The sequence below is a fragment of the Microtus ochrogaster genome, chromosome 15 (genome assembly GCF_000317375.1).
Source record: "Microtus ochrogaster isolate Prairie Vole_2 chromosome 15, MicOch1.0, whole genome shotgun sequence".
Lineage (NCBI taxonomy): Eukaryota > Metazoa > Chordata > Mammalia > Rodentia > Cricetidae > Microtus > Microtus ochrogaster.
In genome coordinates, this window is record NC_022017.1 from 15,053,807 (window position 1) to 15,071,910 (window position 18,104).

An 18,104-nucleotide genomic window follows, 5' to 3' on the forward strand; every position below is an offset into this window, starting at 1 on the left:
AAGAGCGGGCAATGCTCTTAACCTCTGAGCCATCTCTCCAGCCCAGCAGATTATTCTTTATCTCCAGGAGAGAAAGCTATTGCTCAGCCAGTTGCTCCAGTTTTGTTAAAAATAATTTATTTACGAGCCTTACAAAAATACATTGGCAAGAGAAAAATAAAAGTTGTGTAGGGAATGGGCAGGTCCGTCCTTCCTTTTGGTAGCTCCCTTGAGACCCCTGCCAGAGAGTGGGGAGTCAGGTGGGAGCCCCCAAGCTCAAAGTGGAAGAGGAAAAGGTCAGAAAGTAGAGGGCTGACCTGAGCCCTCTTAGCCATGGGGGCCGACCCAGCAGGCACCCAGGCACAGGGCAAGGGCTGTCCTGGGAGGACAAGGGAGGCAGGGAGAGGGAGAGAGAGAGGGAAGGAGGGCACACTGAGGATATCTCAGGCAGGAAGGCCTGCTCAATCTGTCTCTGAGGTGAGGCCCCTGGGCCGGGGCTGGGGTGGCAGAACTGGGGGAGTGGGATGTCCACCTACAGTCTCAGGGCCTTCCCTGTCCTCTGTAGCCCCTCCCTGGTCCACCTGAGTAGGCATGTTTGAAATGACCAGGCCAGGGGAAGCTGGGCTGGGGGAGCCTGGTAAACGCCGGCTCTGGCGCCGGGCAGGCTGTGGAGGAACAGGGGGTAATGGGGGAGGTACGGTGGGGGCCCGGAGGCTGGTGCCCACCAGACGGCGTGGCAGAGCTTGGGGAGTGCCAGGGCTGCCAGAGCCAGGGGGCAGGGATGGAGCTGGAGGAGATGAGCGTGCACTGGAGGGTTGGGGAGGTGGCATGGTAGGTCGCGCTGGTGCTGGGCGCTTGGCTGTGGAGGAAGGAAAATAGGAAAGTTAGGGGTTTGTGTGTCTGGGTGCATTCCTCCTGTGTGGAGGGGGTGGGGCCACTTTCCCCAGTGGGTTCTTGTAATTTATTAAGTGTCTCTTCACTCCTCTTCTGTTGTCCTCAAAGTCTCAGCTCACAGAAGATGCCCCAGCCCCCACCATGGCAATGCTGTCACCATTCCCAGTTTCGCTGGTCTCTGAAACCATCTTGTCCATTTTCATCTTACTTGGCCCTTACTTGTGCCTCTCCTTCGAACATAGACCCAACATGGTCACTGGTTATCACAGTCTAGGTGTCAAGCAAGCGTGGGAACACATTTGTTGAATAGATAAATGTCACTCGTCCCTGCTAACACACGGGTCCTGCATGCCTCTCAGAAGCCTCAGGTCCTCCGGTAAGCTTCGACCTTGTGAGGCAGCTGGGGGGCTAAGTGGAGTCGAGATCAAATCTCTTCCTGGCTCTCTGCACTGGGCTGTCTGGAGTGACACATTTACTTCCTGGGGCCCATTTCCTCACTGGTAAGAGGGGGTGAGAGCCCCAGTCTCCCACAGCTGCCAGGGCCAGGTCTGGTGACTCCAGCAATCCCTGTCTTCCAGGTCCCTGTGTGGTCTGCAGGCTCCTGCTGCTGTTCTCCTAGCTCTACTGAAGCAGCCAGCTCTGATCCCCTTGTCCTCAGGGCCTGGGGTGGGGGATCCCAGTGATCCAGCCCCCACAAGGATCCTTGTTCTCTTACCTCTCCATTCTGGACCAGGTTGACATATAAGTCAGGAGCCTCCAGGACTCCTTCCAAACCTCTCTTCCCTCTACCCTTAAATACAGTTTTGGCCCTATGCTTTGTAGTCCTTTGGGCTTCTGGAGGGCTGAAACACCCATCACGCTCACACTGGCTAGCTTTCTCTCGCCCTTTCTGTGTGCCGGAGTCCGCACACTCCCTGAGCTCCCAGGCCATGCAATTCTTCAGGGTCAGGGCAATTACAGTTTCTACCGCACAGGTGGGTGCTGAGGCAGGAGCATCACCTGCTCAAGGGATAAGAGCTAGAATCTGGGTCCAGAGTGCCAGGCTGCAAACCCAGAGCATCTCACTCCGCTACTGCTGGCCTTTCTGGTGGTCCAAAGACATGGGATGACTAGGATTGCCAGCTCTCCGGCTCTTCTCTCCCACACCCAACTTACTCCTCCGAGTCATGTCCTCTGCTGAAGCAGCCGTTTCTGTGGTGCTCCTGCTGACCTTGGGGGAAGCTGGCTTGGGCAATTCAGACTCTGTCCTGTTAAGGGAAGGAGAGGGGCAACAGTCAAGCTTGGCCATCTCCTGGCAATCTTCTAGAGTCCGGCATGATTCCAAACTGGTGGGTAGAAGAACTTGCTCCCTACTGCCTATGGCCGTGTGGAGACTGTCCTCACTCTCGGTCCCTTGGTAGATACTTCTGGGATTGGTAGGAGTCTGTGTCCTAACTTGACACAACCAAGAGTCACATGCAAAGGAGGAGTCTCTACTGAGGGACTGACCAAATCAGACGGGCCTGTGACCATGTCTGTGGGGAACTGTATTCATTGCTGACTGAGGGGGAAGGCCCAGCTCACAGTGGGCTGTGCAATGCCTGGACCATTGATGGTCCTGAGCTGTATAAGAAAGCTGGCTGACGGGAGGTGGCGGTGCAAGGCTTTAATCCCAGCATTCGGGAGGCAAAGGCAGGCAGAACTCTGTAAGTTCGAGGCCAGCATGGACTATAGAGAAAGCTCCAAGACAGTCAAGGCTACACAGAGAACTCATGTCTTGAACCCCCATAAAATGAAACAAAACAAACAAACAAAAAACCAGAAAACAAAACAGCTCCAAAGAGCAGGAGACTTTGACTTTTGGGGCTGGAGAGATGGCTCAGCAGTTAAGAGCACTGGCTGCTTTTCCAGAGGTTCTGAGTTCAATTCCCAGCAGTCACATGGTGGCTCACAACTATATAATAATAAAATATAATATAATAATAATAATAATATATAATATAATGAGATATAGTGCCCTCTTCTGGCATGTGGCATACATGCAGGCAGAACACTGTATACATAATAAATCTTTTTAAAAAGAAAAGAAGGAAGGAAGGAAGGAAGGAAGGAAGGAAGGAAGGAAGGAAGGAAGGAAGGAAACAACCTGGCTGATAACCAGTCAGGGCATGCAAGGCAGTGATCAGCATTCTCCTGACCCTGCTCCTGCTTGAGACCTGTCACAGACTGCTCCCTGGAGGTGCAAGCCCAATAAGCCCTGTTCTTCCCAAGTTGTTCGCCACGGCAGCAGAGAGCATCTAGGACAACACCACGACTGAGCTATAATCTGGTGGACAACCCACGGAGTGAGAGGTGGAATGCCAGGTGACCTCCCTGCCTTGGCGTCCCAGGTGGTCTTTTCCTCTTTTTTGAGATTGCCTTGTGCAGCCCAGGCTGGCCTTGAACTTTCCATGTAGGGAAGATGATCCTGAGCTCCTGATCCAGGGAGAGTTTATAGGTTAGCAGCAAGTCCATGCTATGGAACGCTGGGGCTGGAACTGGGCAAGCACTCTACCAGGTAAGGTGCACCCCCAGACCTCCATGCGATCTTTAGGGGATGTTCTGCCAACAGAAGTCAGAAAGCATGAGAGCTGAAGGAAATAATCCATGAGAGCCTGGATTCCAGGGGGTCCTTCCTTTCCTCCCTAACTGTTACAGCTCTTCACAGTACACATACACTGCCTCCTCCCACAGCAGAGCATGCATCCAGCCTGGCATCATCACAGGGCCACTCTCCCTGCCCCACCCATGTCAAGGGTTGAGGGGTGTGAGCCACTGAGGCCCTTGTCGGTACCACAAAACCCTTCTAGACTTAGAGAATTGGATACAGGACAGTTATATGATGTGGGAGTGTCATATCAATCTGTTGATTTCATTGGCTAAGCAATAAAGAAACTACTTGGCCCTCATAGGTTAAAACATAGGTGAGAGGAGTAAACAGAACAGAATGCTGGGAGGAAGAAGAAGTGAGCTCAGAGACGCCATGCTCCCCTCTCCTGGGCGGACGTGGGGATAGCTCTGCTCTCCGAGACAGATGTGATGAAGCTCTGACCCAGGATGGACGTAGGCTAGAATCTCCCTGGTAAGCCACCTTGTGGGCTACAGCAGATTATTAGAGATGGGCTAGTCCAGGTGCGAGAGTTAGCCTAGAAGAGGCTAGATAGAAATGGGCCAAGCAGTGATTAAAAGAATACAGTGTCCGTGTAATTATTTCGGGGCATAAGCTAGCCAGGTGGCTGGGGTGCTGGGGGCGCAGCCCCGCAGCTCCCTATTACTACAGTTATAGAGCCCAACCATCCCCTCCCAATTCCCTAAATTCCCAGGGCAAGAACAATGCCTGGCACATAGTAGGTGATATAGAAATAGCCATGCTACGAGGAAGGGAACATGTTTAAGGCTAAGGGTAGGCTCCTTCCACCTACTCCAACCAGTGGGACCAGATCTGCAGGGCAAATACCACCATTCCATCCCTAAGTCCTCAGAGATAGTGCCCCAGGCGAAAGTCCGTGTGGCCAGGGAGAAGATAGTCATTCTACTTAGCCCTTACCTTTCTTTCATGGGCATCGAGGCTGGACCTGGGGTGGCAGCTGGCACAGGTACAGCAGGTGGCAATTCCTCAGAGGTCCGTTGGCTACTGACCTTTTCCTGGGGGGCCAGGGCTGAGAAGATGCCTGATACACTGAAGTTGATATCTAGAGGCAGAATGAACAGGTGTCAAGTTCAGAGATTTCGCCAGCCTGACCCAAGGCTACTCGCTTTCTCTGAAATGATGGGATTGCTCTTGGCCTTCTCAGTCTCAGGACTGTTCCCATTTCACAGATGAGAAACTGAGGCCCAGAGTGAAAAAGCAGCTTTTTTTTTTTAAGCCACAAGGAGGGTTTGTGGGGGTAACCAAAGACTGAGACTGGGCTGGAGTCCAGGAATGGGGTGTGGGGGTGCCTAGAGATGATATGAAGAAAGGACGTCACCTCCAGGGAAGAGGGTGTCTGTACTCTGTATCAGCGCCTCGACCACACCCACCACCTGAATTGAGGACACAGAGGCTGCATCTAGCTGGGCCTGGTCCCTGGTACAAAAGAGAAGCAAGAGTTTTAGCGACCCTAGCATTGTGTGACTCCGCTGGGCATGGCTGACGGTACACGTATAGCTCCCGTTCCCCATTTCCTCCCACTCCTTCACCTATGACAGACATCACTCATCAATTCTGGGCTCTTTCTCCACAGTTCTTGAACTGATTGCCCCCACTGAGCAACCACAGTTCAGCACAGGGGATGACACCTTGTCATCTGTCTGTGGCCTGGAGCGCAATGATGATGCTCCTGAATCACCACACCTTACAGTGTGTAAAGCATTGCCCATCTAATTCCCACAGCAACTCCCATAGAATGCATAGAAGACCTCCAAGGCCCATGTCTGGAGGGCTGGGAGTAAGGTTTCCATCATCCTCCATGGTTTCCAGAATCCACACCAGGTCACCACATAGGTGCCCCATCACTACCAGGCTGGTGACTAGCTAGGGACAGGCTTTTGTGCTCATGGCCCTCACCCTTCTTTCTCAGGAGGCCACAGCAGGTTGGGCCCCAAGACAATGGCGATGTTGCTGGGTGTCATCTTGTTCACTTCTTGCTCTTCTGCAAGCAGTGCCAGGAACTTCATCAGGTACCTGGGTTGGTGGGTGGCAGAGGGTCAGAAATGCTTACCAATGCCCTTAAAGGCCTGAGAACTTCCTACCCTTGAGTTTCCAGAGGGGATCAGATAACACACGGTATGGTTACGTTTTTACCAGCTAAGTTCCCTGATCTATTTTATTTATTTATTTATTTATTTATTTATTTATTTATTTATTTATTTATTATGTATACAATATTCTGTCTCTATGTATGTCTGCAGGCCAGAGGAGGGCACCAGACCTCATTCCAGATGGTTGTGAGCCACCATGTGGTTGCCGGGAATTGAACTCAGGACCTTTGGAAGAGCAGGCAATGCTCTTAACCACTGAGCCATCTCTCCAGCCCCCTGATCTATTTTTTTGAGGGCCAACTGTATGTGAGAGGAGAAGCTAAGCTGAGAATCTTCTGGCTGCCACAGGCAGTCCTCCAGTGCTGACACCAGACTGAATGCCCAGGGTCCGAGAGTGGCAGGGGTGGGGTTTGAAGTCAGGCAACACGGCTTCGCAAGTGTAAGAGGTTTGGCTTGTTTGTTTTGTTTGCCTTTTAAGACAAGGTCTCCTAGCCCAGTTTGGCCTCGAACTCTCTACAGCCAAGGATGACCCTGAAGTTCTATCCTTACGCTTTCTCTAACTGCAGGCATACACCAATACCTCCAGTTTATAGCGTACTGAGGAGTAAACCCAGGGCTTCGTACATTGTAGGTGTACTAGTTAAGTACTCCACCAACAACTACATCCCCAGCCAAATTATCTTTACTTAAGACAGGGTCTCACTCCATAGCCCAGGCTGGCCTTAAACTCAGCCTCCATTGTGCCGGCATCTATAGGCACAAGCCGGCTACATTTGTGTCTTCTGGGATACAGTCTAATATAAAACAAAGGACCAGGACATCACAGGTGAGGTTCTATGCTCAGGCACAACACAGGGTTAGAGCTGAAACTAGAGCTTTGCGGGGCTGGGTGTGCAGGGGTGGGCCAGGGCTCACCTGAGGTTGTTGAAGTTCTCTTGGGGCAGGCGGCTGCAAACACCATGAAGGGCCTCCAGGCGAGCCCCAGGCTCCTTCAGGCTGGAAAAGGGAGACTCACCAGTGAGCCAGCTCAGGGCCACATTCTTAGCTCTTTCACCTCCCCACACCCCCAACCCCACCTCCTCACCTGGCTGCTCTCATCCAGTCATCATAGAGGTCAGAGGTCATCAGGGGCTCTGGCAGCTCCCGGAGATAGGACTTGAGAGCACCTGAAACAAGGCCAGGGGAAGGTGTAAGGCAGAACCCCCAACTCCCCTTCTATGTGCCCAAGGACCCAGCGCTCTCCACTTGGAAAGAACCTCTAGCTGTATTCTTACTAACTATTAACGTGTCTAAGTCTGATAGTTTCTGTGGGTCACAGGCCCTTTTAGCACAGTAATTAAAAGCTTGTCCTAAAAATAAATGCCCATACATTTCAAGGGTTCATCACAGATCTGCATCGGGAACTCCTACATGCCACAAGGTGTCTCTTGGTAGCGTATCAGACCTAAAGCCAAACTCTGATAGTGTTACCTTAGGCAGCTCTGCCCAGTCCCACCTTCTGCCTAGAGTTCCCAGTGGATCAGGTACCTGCCACAGCATGGGGGTCCGAGCAGAACTCCTCTAGGCTGTGGGGATCTGAGGCCATTGTTTGCTTGAGGCGCTTCAGCACAGAGGCCCCAGCAGCCAGACGGAAGAGGCCCTGGGGCGCAAGAAGGGACATACTGTGTGTCACAGAGAGAGGGGGCAGGAGCAGGCTGCTGGCCTTCAGTGTCCCACACCCCTGGTGGTCAGAGATGGCATTGTGGTGTCTATGCCACCTTCCCAATGTCAAGGCCTGGAATTCTGAGCACAAGGCAGGGCTGGGAAATGGCAGTGTGTGTATGTGTGTGTGTGTGTGTATGTGTGTGAGAGTGAGTGTGTGTGTGTCAGAAAGCGTGTGTGTGAGTGTGTGTGTGTATGTGTGAGAGTGACTGAGTGAGTGTGTGTGTGTGAGTGTCTGTGTGTGAGAGTGAGTGTGTGAGTGTGTGTGTGTGTGTGTGTGGAGAGAGAGAGTGTGTATGTGTGTGAGTGTGTGTGTGTGTGTGAGAGAGTGAGTATGTGTGTGAGAGTGTGTGTGTATGTGTGTGTGTGAGCGTGTGTGTATGTGTGTGAGAGTGAGTGTGTGTGTGTGTGTGAGAGAGAGAGAGAGAGAGTGTGTGTGAGTGTATGTGTGTGTGTGTGAGAAGCGGGGGCTGGGAGAACAGTAAGGAACAGAAGTCTCATGGGGGGGAGAGAAGTCTCAGTATGATTGGTGGGGAGCCTGCAATCTACTTGCTGTTGGGTGATTTTTCACCCAGCAGTCTATCTTCAGGAAAGGGCCAGCATCTAACAAGGACTGGACTGGGGACCCCTGGTTCCTCATGTGACTCTGAGCACATTTCCTTTTTGCCAAACACAGCCAATGAGAAGCCCCACTCACACCCAGGGCCACTGGGATTAGTAAGTGGAGCAAGGACACCTCAGTTACCTATGGCACAGTGCCAGGCCCCTGAAATGCCAATCAGTGAGTCAGAGTCAGTTTGGCAATGGGAGGTTATGCCTCCCCCTGAGAGGGGAGCTATGGATAGCAGCGTGGGGGAGGCACACGGCCCTGCCAACCCCCATGCCTCAGCTCTCACCTCCTCCTGCATGCCCTCTGATAGAAGCATTAGAACGCAGGCCTCAATGGGCAGGGCAATGTCACGACCCAGCTCTTGCAGGTGGGTTCTCAGGGGTACCCCATATACCCTGGAGATGGGGGTAGCCGTCATCAAAGGGGACAGATCTGTGGAAATGAAACACATCAGAAGCCTGGTTCTTTCCGCCCCAGGCAGTAGGGCCAGGGCAGACCGGGCACCTAGAGGAACCTGCCTTCCAACCTACTTCAGTGGCACACACAGCCATCTAGTCTACCTCCTGAGTCTGCCCACTTCCACTGTCCTCCCTCGTCCAGATTCCAACCTTCTAGAAGGTCTCCTGGCTCCTGTCCTCTTCCTTCCCCATAGCAGCAGAAGTCCACCCACGAAGATCGGATCCGGGCCTCTCCCAACTCCCACCTCACCCATGGCTCCCTTCTGCCCTTCTGGGTAAGGAGCAAACTTTTTTTTTTGTTTTTCCAAACAGGGCTGTCCAGGGACTCTCTATGTAAACTAGGCTGGCTTTGAACTCAGAGATCCACCTGCCTCCGCCTCCTGAGTACCAGTACTAACGGTGTCTGCTACCATGCCTGGCTAAGGAGCAAACTTTTATAGAGCCCTAAGTATTCTACCGTAGGAGGTGTGAGGCTGGCTTACTCTTGTCCCCACCTGATTGGCTGTGGTTGTCCCTCAGCTCTGCTAGGGCCGTGTCCAGTGAGGTCAGTGACCTGCGATGGTAATCAGCCTGAATTTCCAGGAGCTGTGGGGACAAAGGACGTCCCCCGGAGAAATGAGGGAAGTGGAGAATTCCCCAGGGCTCTTGGGGGGGGGGGTCCCAGAAGTTCTTCCCTGTGGCGTTCACCCTGATTTCAGGTAGCTGGAGTTGGGTCATGGGCTCACATGAATGAAGTAGTTGGCGTATGAGTCCTCCTTGGTGGCAAAGTGGTACAGGTCGGCCAAATACTCATCCTTAGAGACAGAGGGGAGAGGGCAGGTGAGGCTGGGGGCTGGCAGGGAAGCTACTGGAAGATTAGCTGCCCAGAGCTGAACAGCTGCACACAGAAGGTCCCAGTCAGCTTTCTCGCTCGGCCAGGGTCTACACTTTGTTCTTTACGATTTTCAGTTCTTTACATTGGGTCCTCAGATCCTTAGCACAATCTGTTCGTATTCACCATGTAATCATTCCTTCACCTACCCACCCACCCACCCATTCATTCATTCATTCATTCATCCACTTGGCAAGCACCACTCGCTTCGTTTACTTATCCAGCAAACGCTAACTCTCTCTAACAATCACTCATCGTACAAATGCTCTTCATTTGTTCGGCAAACACATTCATTCATTCATTCACTCGCTAGACACAGAGAGTCCCAACAACCACATCCCAGCTGCTAACGCACTTGATAAGGATGGCTGGGGCTCTGGGTCGTGCTCCACTACGTAGATGCTGACCCCTAACTGCCTGGAACTAAAACTCAGGGCTGCCGAGGCCAGCTTTGTCCCTTCTCTGAGCTTAATTCTCCCACCTGTCAAACGCACAGGCTACCCGCACCTGTCCCTTGTGTGGCTCCCAAGTGACCTCACCTTGCACTGCTCCACCTTTCTCTTTAGCTCCTCCTCTTCTTCCTTCAGTGTCTCCACCTTGTTGGCAGTGGCGGTGTGGCTGTGACTGCTTGGGCCGCCACCCAGGCCTTGGCTGCTCCCTGAGTTCTTGGCTGCCTGGCTGAGCCTGGGGAAGGTCCCAAGGTGGGTGGTCACTGGCCCCATTGCATGGCCAGAGCTAAGTGTCCCCTCCATACACGTAATCACACAGGACTCTAGGGTTTATAGAGGCAAAATAGAAATTCCTTGGGCCTCTGCCCAGACTAGGCCAAAGTGTTGTAGGGCTCCCTCTGGTGGTGTTCCTGGTGATCACAGCAATCCAGCTCCAGAATGCAGACTAGGAGCCCTACAACTATATAAGGATCTTGGAAACGAGTGGCTTTCTTAGTTTTGGGGTCACCTAAAGGGAGCACATGCACACCCTCACATACATATGTCTTTCCCACGTGTGTTCCCAAGGACCAGCACTAGTCTAGTACCCAACGGGCCCGGCAGAGCCCTACTATGTCTTGGTCTAGGTTCAGGTACTCACCTGCTCTTGAGGGTGTTCCAGTCAGACACCAGCTTCTGCAGGCTTTTCTTGTGTTTGAGGATGGCAGGCAGCTCCTCCTGAGGGTAGGCACAGGGAGGGTTCAGGGGCCTGGGTGGGTGAGACGGGGGAGCAGGAGGTTAGGGAGGTTGGGGCTGCCCGGCAGGGTCACCTCGCTCAGCCTGTTGAGTGGCTGCAGGACATCTCTCTCCAGGGTCATCTCGAACTCAGCCAAGATTCTGGCCAGCTGGTTCTGGATGGCACAGCTCATCTCTAAGGCCTTCCTGTGTGCAGAGAACACAATAGGTCAAGGCTTCCCTGGCCCCTCACCTAGAAATACTTGAAGGTCCCTGTCACTCCATTTCCTGCTTTCTCAGGTCTTACTGACCTGGACAGTGCTCCCAGCTTGGCCACCCTTTTGAGGCAGACACTGTGGCTGATATGGTCCCCTCATTGTTTGCTGGCATCTAGTGAAGGCCAGGTCCCCATTCACCCTTACCCCATGCTAGAATCGGGACCCACAGACCCCAGTCCATGCTGACCCCATGCTAGAATCGGGACCCACAGACCCCCATCCATGCTCACCCCATGCTAGAATCGGGACCCATAGACCCCCGTCCATGCTCACCCCATACTAGAATCAGGGTCCAGTTCTTTGAAGCTTTCTGCCATCGTGGTGGAAAGAGCCATGAGAGGAAGCTTCTTCTGCAGGGAGGGCGGGGTGAGCCGGCCTGAGTTTACCAGTCTCCTCCACCCAACCTGAGCCCAGAGCACCCGGCCACACCCACACTCCAAAAGAGGGAGGAGCCAACCAATCAAGTCCACAGTCACAGGTAAAGCGTGGAAACGGGATGGTGTGCGTGTGTTTGTGTGTGTTTGTGAAGATCTCCAGCCTACCTGGGGTCCCCGTCTCCCTTCCTCTCTCCCTTCCTCCCTCTCCAGTTACTCGACTAGGCAAGAAGGAATCAATCCCAGGAAAAGGGAGCTGGAAGCTGTTCCAAGGTCACACCTCGGCAAAGAGAGAGTTGGCCTGGTGGCTGGGAGGAGGGTGGCCAGAACTCATTCCCTGCCTTGGGTTGTAGGTGGTTTAATCCGGTCACCATCTAGTCCAAGCTCTCCAAGGCTGCCTATTGCCTCATAGCCAGGCCCAAGAATGACTGATGCCTTCAGGGCATTTGACAGGGTGTCAGAATCCCTGAGATTGGGACTAGATAGTTGTGGGAACCCAACCCAGGTCTCTTCAAGAGCAAGTGCTTTTCCTCAGCCAAGACTCCAGCTCTAGTCACATGAATCTCTAATCATCCCATACTTCCACCTGGAGTTATGGAGAACACGCCAGAGGGACCACAGGGTCGGTTTTGCCACTTGTTAGCTATGTGATCTCGGGTTAGTAAATTTAGGTCCTGGTCTCCCATTAAACACGAGCGACTTGTACAAGGGACTCTTGCCAGGGCTGTTGGGAGACAATGCACCGGCAGTCTTAGCAACAGTCTGGCAGGAGTCAATAAACGCAGCCTGTTGAGTAACAACAGTGAGCATCCTCCGTCCAGCTCACACGGCGCTCCACCCACCTACAACGCCTGGGGGTGTGCTGGTTTGGAGCAAACTGGAGAATCTGCAGCCGAACCAGAGGGCCTCATTGCCACCCCATCCCTCATCGCTCAGGCCCCTCCCTCCTCCTGGAGACCCCCACTTACCACACGCTTGTCCATGTCAGCCCCGCTTTGGCCCTGTAGACAGGCCTGTAGCCGTTTGTGAACATTGTGGGCTGCTCGCTTAGCAGGTTCCAGGCGCTGCTCCACCTGGGAGGTAGAGGGGAGGGCGGGGGGGGGCACTGTAGATTGTAAGGGGTGACTGCTCTGTTGTCTCCCCCAGAGCAAGAATCACTTTTCTCTTCCCTCCTGGAGCGCCCCTGGCCAGCAGGGAATGACTCAACCAGGCCCTCCTCTGCTGTCCCCACCTGTCAGCCTCTATACTGACAGCCTGCACGGACCTGCCTCCCAGTCCAGCCCGCCCAGGCACGTACCTGCAGCAGGTCCTCACCCAAGAACTCGGCAGTCTCTGGGGTGCTGTGGGGGAAAGGGGGGCTTCTGCTGAGTCAGTCTGGGTTAGGAAACCCACCACCTCCCTCGGTTCCCAGCATATGGCACTTGGGCCCCAGTTCCTTCCAGGACCCACCAAGCCTGGGTGGCCTGTCCCCACCGCAGTTGGAGCACATTCCGTAGGTTTTAGAGGATGCATGCCTGCTTCCTTCTCCACCCAGGGCTGTGCCCTGGGAGAGGGTGGAACCGTGACACCAAAAGGGCAGGAGGGAGCTACCCAGGGCTCAGCTTTGGGACACAGAGGAAAAGTTTCTCTTCTTCCCATCCCCCAAATCGTTTGCCTGCCCCGGAAAGAGGAGGTCTAAGCTGGCCCCCAGAACGGGAAGTGTGGAAGCTAGCCTCCGGGGTGGTCAGGCCCACAGGCACACGACATTGGACTGCAGCTGTGGGCAGGTCCCGAGACTCTGGCCAGGGACACATAGGGACATGGGTTCAGAGCATAGTGGCCTGGCTTCGTAGGTGCACGCAGGTGTCTATGTCACCGGAGGACTGGATCAAGTTTCTGGATACTCCCTCCCAAGGCCCAAAGAATGGGGAACTCCCAGGCTGGGGAAGAGGAGCAGAGAGAAAAGCTCGGAGAAACTCCCCAAACTTCCGCTCCCCTAGTTCTCGGAGCTGGGGACCGAGGAGAACAGGGGGTGCCTTTACCTGAGCCTGCGAAAAGCAGAAGCAAGACTTTGCTGCAGGAGGCCCCTGGGCTGGGGGGAGGGGACGGACACCCAGCTCAGAGCAGGCCCCTCCTCCCCAGGCTAGAACACTGCCAGTCCCTTCCCCCAGGGTCTGGGGCCCCCAATTGGCTCTGTTCCTCCCCAACCCAGCAGTTAGAAGTGGTTAATTGTTCCCATTGTCCAGAGAGGACAAATGAGGCTCCGGGCAGCGTTCCGGCTCAGGGCGCATTCTGCTCCCCGCAGCCTTTCCAACCAAGAATGGAGGTGCCTTTTCCCCCCTCAAAGGCCAGCAGTGCCTGTGCGACCACTGTGGCTTCAGACGCCAGGAAGCGAGGTCGGGGCTCTGGCATGCTAGAGGACCGCTGCCCAGATGTCCCCGACCTCTCTGACCGGTTCCCGACTCTCCTGCGCCCGCTCAGGTCCTGCGGGGAGACAGCAGAGCTAGAAGGGGGTGACACTCACCGTCCCAAGCTGCCCGTGTGGGCCAGCTGCCGCATGCGGTGCAGCTGCCTCTTCATCATCTTGGGTCCGGACTTGGGGCCGAGGGGTCACCGTGGGGGGTCGAGGCTGGCAACCCCCGGCCCAGCCTGCTTCTCGGCGCGCTTCGCCCCGGATGGGTGGGCGGCGCTCTGGCTTCCTGGGCCGCCGTGCTCCTCTGGCTGGCGCTGGCGCTGGCGCTCTCCTCCCCCGCTCACGACTCCGCCCCCGGCCCCCAGGTCACTCCTCTCTCCAAGTTTGGAGTCTCGCTTTCTCGCGGCTTCCGGGCCCCAACGACCCCCGGCTGGTCTCCTGGCGAGTGTCTGTCGGTCTGTCTCTCTGCAGTATGCACGTTGAGTACGGGATCCTTCTTCCCGCACCCTGCCCCGCTGCGGCGACGGGTGGCGGGAAGCAGGTAAGCCGCTCCTGCCACCGCCGCCCTGGGCATAAACAACCTTTGCTCTCTTAAAAGGAAAAGAAGGCTCTGTGCCTTGAAGAGACAGGCGGGGGACAAGCCTTAGGAACCTGTGCAGGCCAGTAACCAAGGATTGCTCCTTGGAGATTTCTTACTCCATACCATCCCGTGGCCATCCCTCAGGCCTGCTAGACCATGACTGGGAAACCTGGGCTACCTGGGGCCACCAGAGACTAATGTCCTTGGACCGGTCCCCAAAAGTTCTCATTCACTGTGTATAGTGGTCTGATGGGGCAATTGTCCTGGATCAGCCCATACCACAGGGTAAACAAGATACCCCGATCTGTTTCTTGGCCTTAGAGGTCCTCCACTTTAAGGGTCCTCAGTTTGGACAGTTTCCTCTATTTGTAAAGCTTTCTCGTCCCTCTTGGAAAATGTTCCTGCTCCCTAACCTTCCTTCTTGTCAGGCACTGATATGGGTGCCTGCTCTGAACCCCCAAACCCGATAGAAGTTTTCCCTTTGGAACGTGCCGCTGGGCATACAGTAGGTGTTCATAACTGGTAGTTACTACACGGCAAGAGAGCCCGTGGGCAACAGCAAGCTGACTCCCTTGTGAACCCTTCAGCCGTGGGGAGGCGGGAGGGAGGCTACAGGAAGCCCTGAGCACCACACCACACTTTGCTCCGTTAGTTTCAGTTCAGAACCATACGGCTTGTGCACCTACTGTGTGGGGCGTACACAGCCGCTGAGCTTCTCAAAGACAGCCGCCTCTGCATACCCTACTCCTAGCACAGGCCTGGCGCCCGGTGGGCACTCGGGCACTCGCTGGGAGCAGGTAGCCCCTTTATTCATTCAGGAAGTCCTAGTGAAGCTGGGAGGAGCCCCAGGGGTCCCAGTAGCTAGTGCTGCAAGGGCCAGAGCAGATGGCTAGAACAGCGCCCCTCCCTGGAATCCTGGCTCTGCGTGACAGGAGATGGCAGGCCAGATTCCTTCCCGACCTCTTTTTTTCCAGTTGGAAGGCTGCTGACCAGTGTTTGGAAAAGAAGTGGTAGAAGACCCCTTGAGAGGGGTCCAACCTTGGGGTACACTGATGGAGACACCAGAGTGGCATAGACCTGGGCTCCTGATGTGAGACTTGGAATGTTTAGCTTCTGATCTCGGCCCCTTTTCTTTCCCACCATCCAGGTCCTACCCAGAACATTCTTTTTGGTTTTTTTATTTATTTAATTTTTTTGAGACAGCGTTTCTCCGAGTAACTTTGGAGTCTGTCCTGGAACTCACTCTGTTGACCAGACTGGCCTCGAACTCACAAAGATCTGCTTGCCTCTGCCTCCTGAGTGCTAGAATTAAAGGCATGCACCACCACTGCCCAGCTCCAGAACATTCTTGTGATTGAGTTTTCTCTGACTTGGCAATGGGCACACTCCCGCTAGGTGAGTGAGCACTTAGTTCCAGGTGCCATCTTCTTGCCTCTAGGGAGGTTTCTGAACTCCATGGTGCTTCTGCCTTCGTGTTCAGGGCTGGTCAGGCTATCAGGTGGCTTGACTGGTCTGGAAGTTCCCGCGGGCAGGCCTGGCTTATACCCTATGCTTCCTAGGTTTGTCCCGGCCTAGTCCTAACTCTAGCCTGGGGACAGGACAGCTCCCTGGGCTAGAAAGCAGGTTGTTTTGTTTTGAAGAGATGACCAGAGTCTCTAACCACTCAAACTCTTGCCCAGCCCCCAGTCCCCAGCTCTAACTTCCCTGCAGCCAGACCCAGGGCCCTTCTGGGTCCAGCCAGATGTGCTGTTGTGCTTCTTGGCTGGGTCACCTTGTAATGAAGCCCTCCTGTGTCACACCTGTTGAATCATAGACGATTGGAAGCCCCAGAGGTTGGACCATAGGCTATTCCTTCAAAGGGTGTTGTAATCAGAAAGTTTTGATTAGTAAATGCCAAGATCATGGGCACCGGGGTGGCTTCTCTTTCATGGGGGTGGGTATTTTGGTTTTTGTGGTTTTTATTTTTTCTAGACAAGATTTCTCTGTGTAGCTTTGGAGCCTGTCCTGGAACTTGCTCTGTAGACACTGGCCTAGAACTCAGAGATTCACCTGCCTCTGTCTCCCGAGTGCTGGATTAAAGGCATGTGCTATCACCCCCTGGCTCAGTGTTTTGGTTTTGTGGTTTTTGTACTAGGGATCAAACCCAAGGCTTTGTGCTGCTTGGCAAGGGCTCTACTACCAAGTCCCAGCCTCAGATCTCTTTTTATTTAAAATTTTTTTTTAAATTTATTTTTGTTTTGTTTTTCAAGTCAGGGTTTCTCTTTTATAGCCCTGGCTGTTCCAGAACTCTTCTGTAGACCAGGTTGACCTCAAATGCTCAGAGATACACCTGCCTCTACCTCCTGAGTGCTGGGGTTAAAGGCATGTGCCACCACTGCCCAGCAAATTAAAAAAAAAAAATTAAATTTCATTTTATGTGTTCAGGTGTTTTTCCTGCATGTATGTCTATGTATCGTGAGTGTGCAGTCCCTTTGGAGGCCAGAAAAGGGTGTTGGATCCCCTGGAACTGGAATTACAGATCATTGTGAGACACCATGTGGATGCTGGGAATCGAACCTGGTTCTCTGGAAGAACCTCAGCTCCCTTAACCACATTTTTAAATTTAGTGTCTGCATGTGTGCACATGTGTATACATTACTCTCATGGGGAGGTCAGAGAACCTTCTTCCACCATGTTGGTGCTAGGGGTCGAGCTTGGGTCCTCATGCTTCATGGTGGGTACCTTTACCCACGGAGCCACTTTGCCAGCCCTTCTTTTTATTTTGGGAGAAAGTCTTGCTAAGCTGCCCAGTTGGTCTTGAACTTGCAATGCTCTTATCTCCCCATTAGCAGGTATTACAGGTATAGGCTGACAGGAGCCACTGAAAAGGATCACAGACTTCAGAATGGTACAGAAGTACTTCCGAGGTCAACAGCTAACCCCTCCCTAAACTATAGGCCTGTTGACTCAAGTGGAGAGCCACCCAGCGTGGTCTTGTCCAGCTCATGGCTGAGCCCTCTGGGGCTCAGTAGCTCAGCAGTATGGTGTCATGACTGACTTGGAGGATACCAGATTAGTGATTCCCTGCATCCCCAAAGAACAGCTATGGGACTCGGGGGGAATGTCTCTCCCCAAAGAACAGCCATGGGACTCGGGGGGGAATGTCTCTCAGCAGAACACTAACTGAACGGATAAGACAGCTCACCCCTCGGCCACAAAAAGCACAAGCTTAATAGGATTATAAGAATTAAGCATGTAAAATTCTCAGAAAAGTGCCTGACACTACCTGCTGTTAGTCATTACTCAACCACCGAAAGTCAGGAGGGACAAGAGCCTTGGCCATACCTGCCTCAGTCGCTCTTGAAACATATCCAGCTGCTTTAAGATAGCAGAGCTCATCCTCCCCTAAGGATGCTGTCTTTGCCTCCGTTTGGCAGCCATGCAGACCCAGGCTCTTCGAGCAGATGTGCATACCAGTTGGCTGTGTGGTGGAGGCCGGGTCAGAGGACAGACCTCAGGCCTAGGAGCCATAGCCTTTCTGCTGCACACATGGCCTTGTCTGGAAACTCCCTCAGGCCTTCGCTCCTGCCTTCAGTGTGGCCACTGAAGGACCAACCAGCCTCCACACACATTTGCCTGCCATCCCTGCGACAGTCTGGCTGGCATCTGCTAGTGAGACAACTTGAGCGGATGTGGTCAGGGTAGCCAGTAGGCAGGGTGGGGTGGAGGCTGTTGGCTTCATCCTACCAGCTGGGGCACTTTGCCACATGGCTAGATTGTGGCAATACTAGAAAGTCTCCAAGTAGAGGCTTCTGCCCACAGCAGCCAGCACAGGTGCATTTCCTGGGGCTCTGATAACGCCCTTGCCCACTCCCACTTCCACAGGTCCAAAAGCCTTTCCAGGAACCCTGGGGTGGGGCTGAGGCAGGACTCCACCTGCCACTGCTAGCCCTGGAGCAATGTGTGCTCTTGGCTGCAGCTGGGAGCAAAGTAGAACAGGTGACAAAGCTGGAGAGCAGGCCCAGGTGGCTGGAAAATCTGCAGTCTTTTTTTTTTTTTTTTTTTTT

General features: G+C 53.8%; 1 protein-coding gene across 3 annotated transcripts; it reads right to left on the reverse strand.

The window, feature by feature from the left end:
- On the reverse strand, positions 1–13,806 carry Sh3bp1 (SH3 domain binding protein 1). Of its 3 annotated transcripts, XM_005354225.2 has the most exons (18): positions 13,590–13,806; positions 12,384–12,426; positions 12,055–12,159; positions 10,986–11,062; positions 10,530–10,641; positions 10,361–10,437; positions 9,811–9,955; positions 9,126–9,194; positions 8,895–8,985; positions 8,229–8,374; positions 7,159–7,270; positions 6,716–6,797; positions 6,547–6,627; positions 5,438–5,554; positions 4,860–4,957; positions 4,439–4,583; positions 2,029–2,120; positions 1–838 (listed from the first exon to the last, which is right to left on the reverse strand). In XM_005354225.2, exons 1-18 carry the CDS (start codon positions 13,646–13,648, stop codon positions 441–443), a joined length of 2,049 nt encoding a protein of 682 aa, XP_005354282.1. In that variant the 5' UTR covers positions 13,649–13,806; the 3' UTR covers positions 1–440. The 3 variants fall into 3 exon arrangements, with proteins under 3 accessions (XP_005354282.1, XP_026638615.1, XP_026638614.1); XM_026782814.1 differs by lacking the exons at positions 10,986–11,062; positions 12,055–12,159; positions 12,384–12,426; positions 13,590–13,806 and adding an exon at positions 10,943–10,952; XM_026782813.1 differs by lacking the exons at positions 10,986–11,062; positions 12,055–12,159; positions 12,384–12,426; positions 13,590–13,806 and adding an exon at positions 10,900–10,915.
- Between the last annotated feature and the right edge of the window lie 4,298 nt (positions 13,807–18,104).

Bases quoted from the DNA above. Each gene is read 5' to 3' on its own strand.
- Sh3bp1 (XM_005354225.2), bottom strand. From the start codon at position 13,648: ATGATGAAGAGGCAGCTGCACCGCATGCGGCAGCTGGCCCACACGGGC. The intron at 12,160-12,383 runs GTACGTGCCTGG...TCTACCTCCCAG, and splicing joins TGGGTGAGGACCTGCTGCAG to GTGGAGCAGCGCCTGGAACC. The intron at 8,986-9,125 runs GTGAGCCCATGA...TTGTCCCCACAG, and splicing joins ACGCCAACTACTTCATTCAT to CTCCTGGAAATTCAGGCTGA.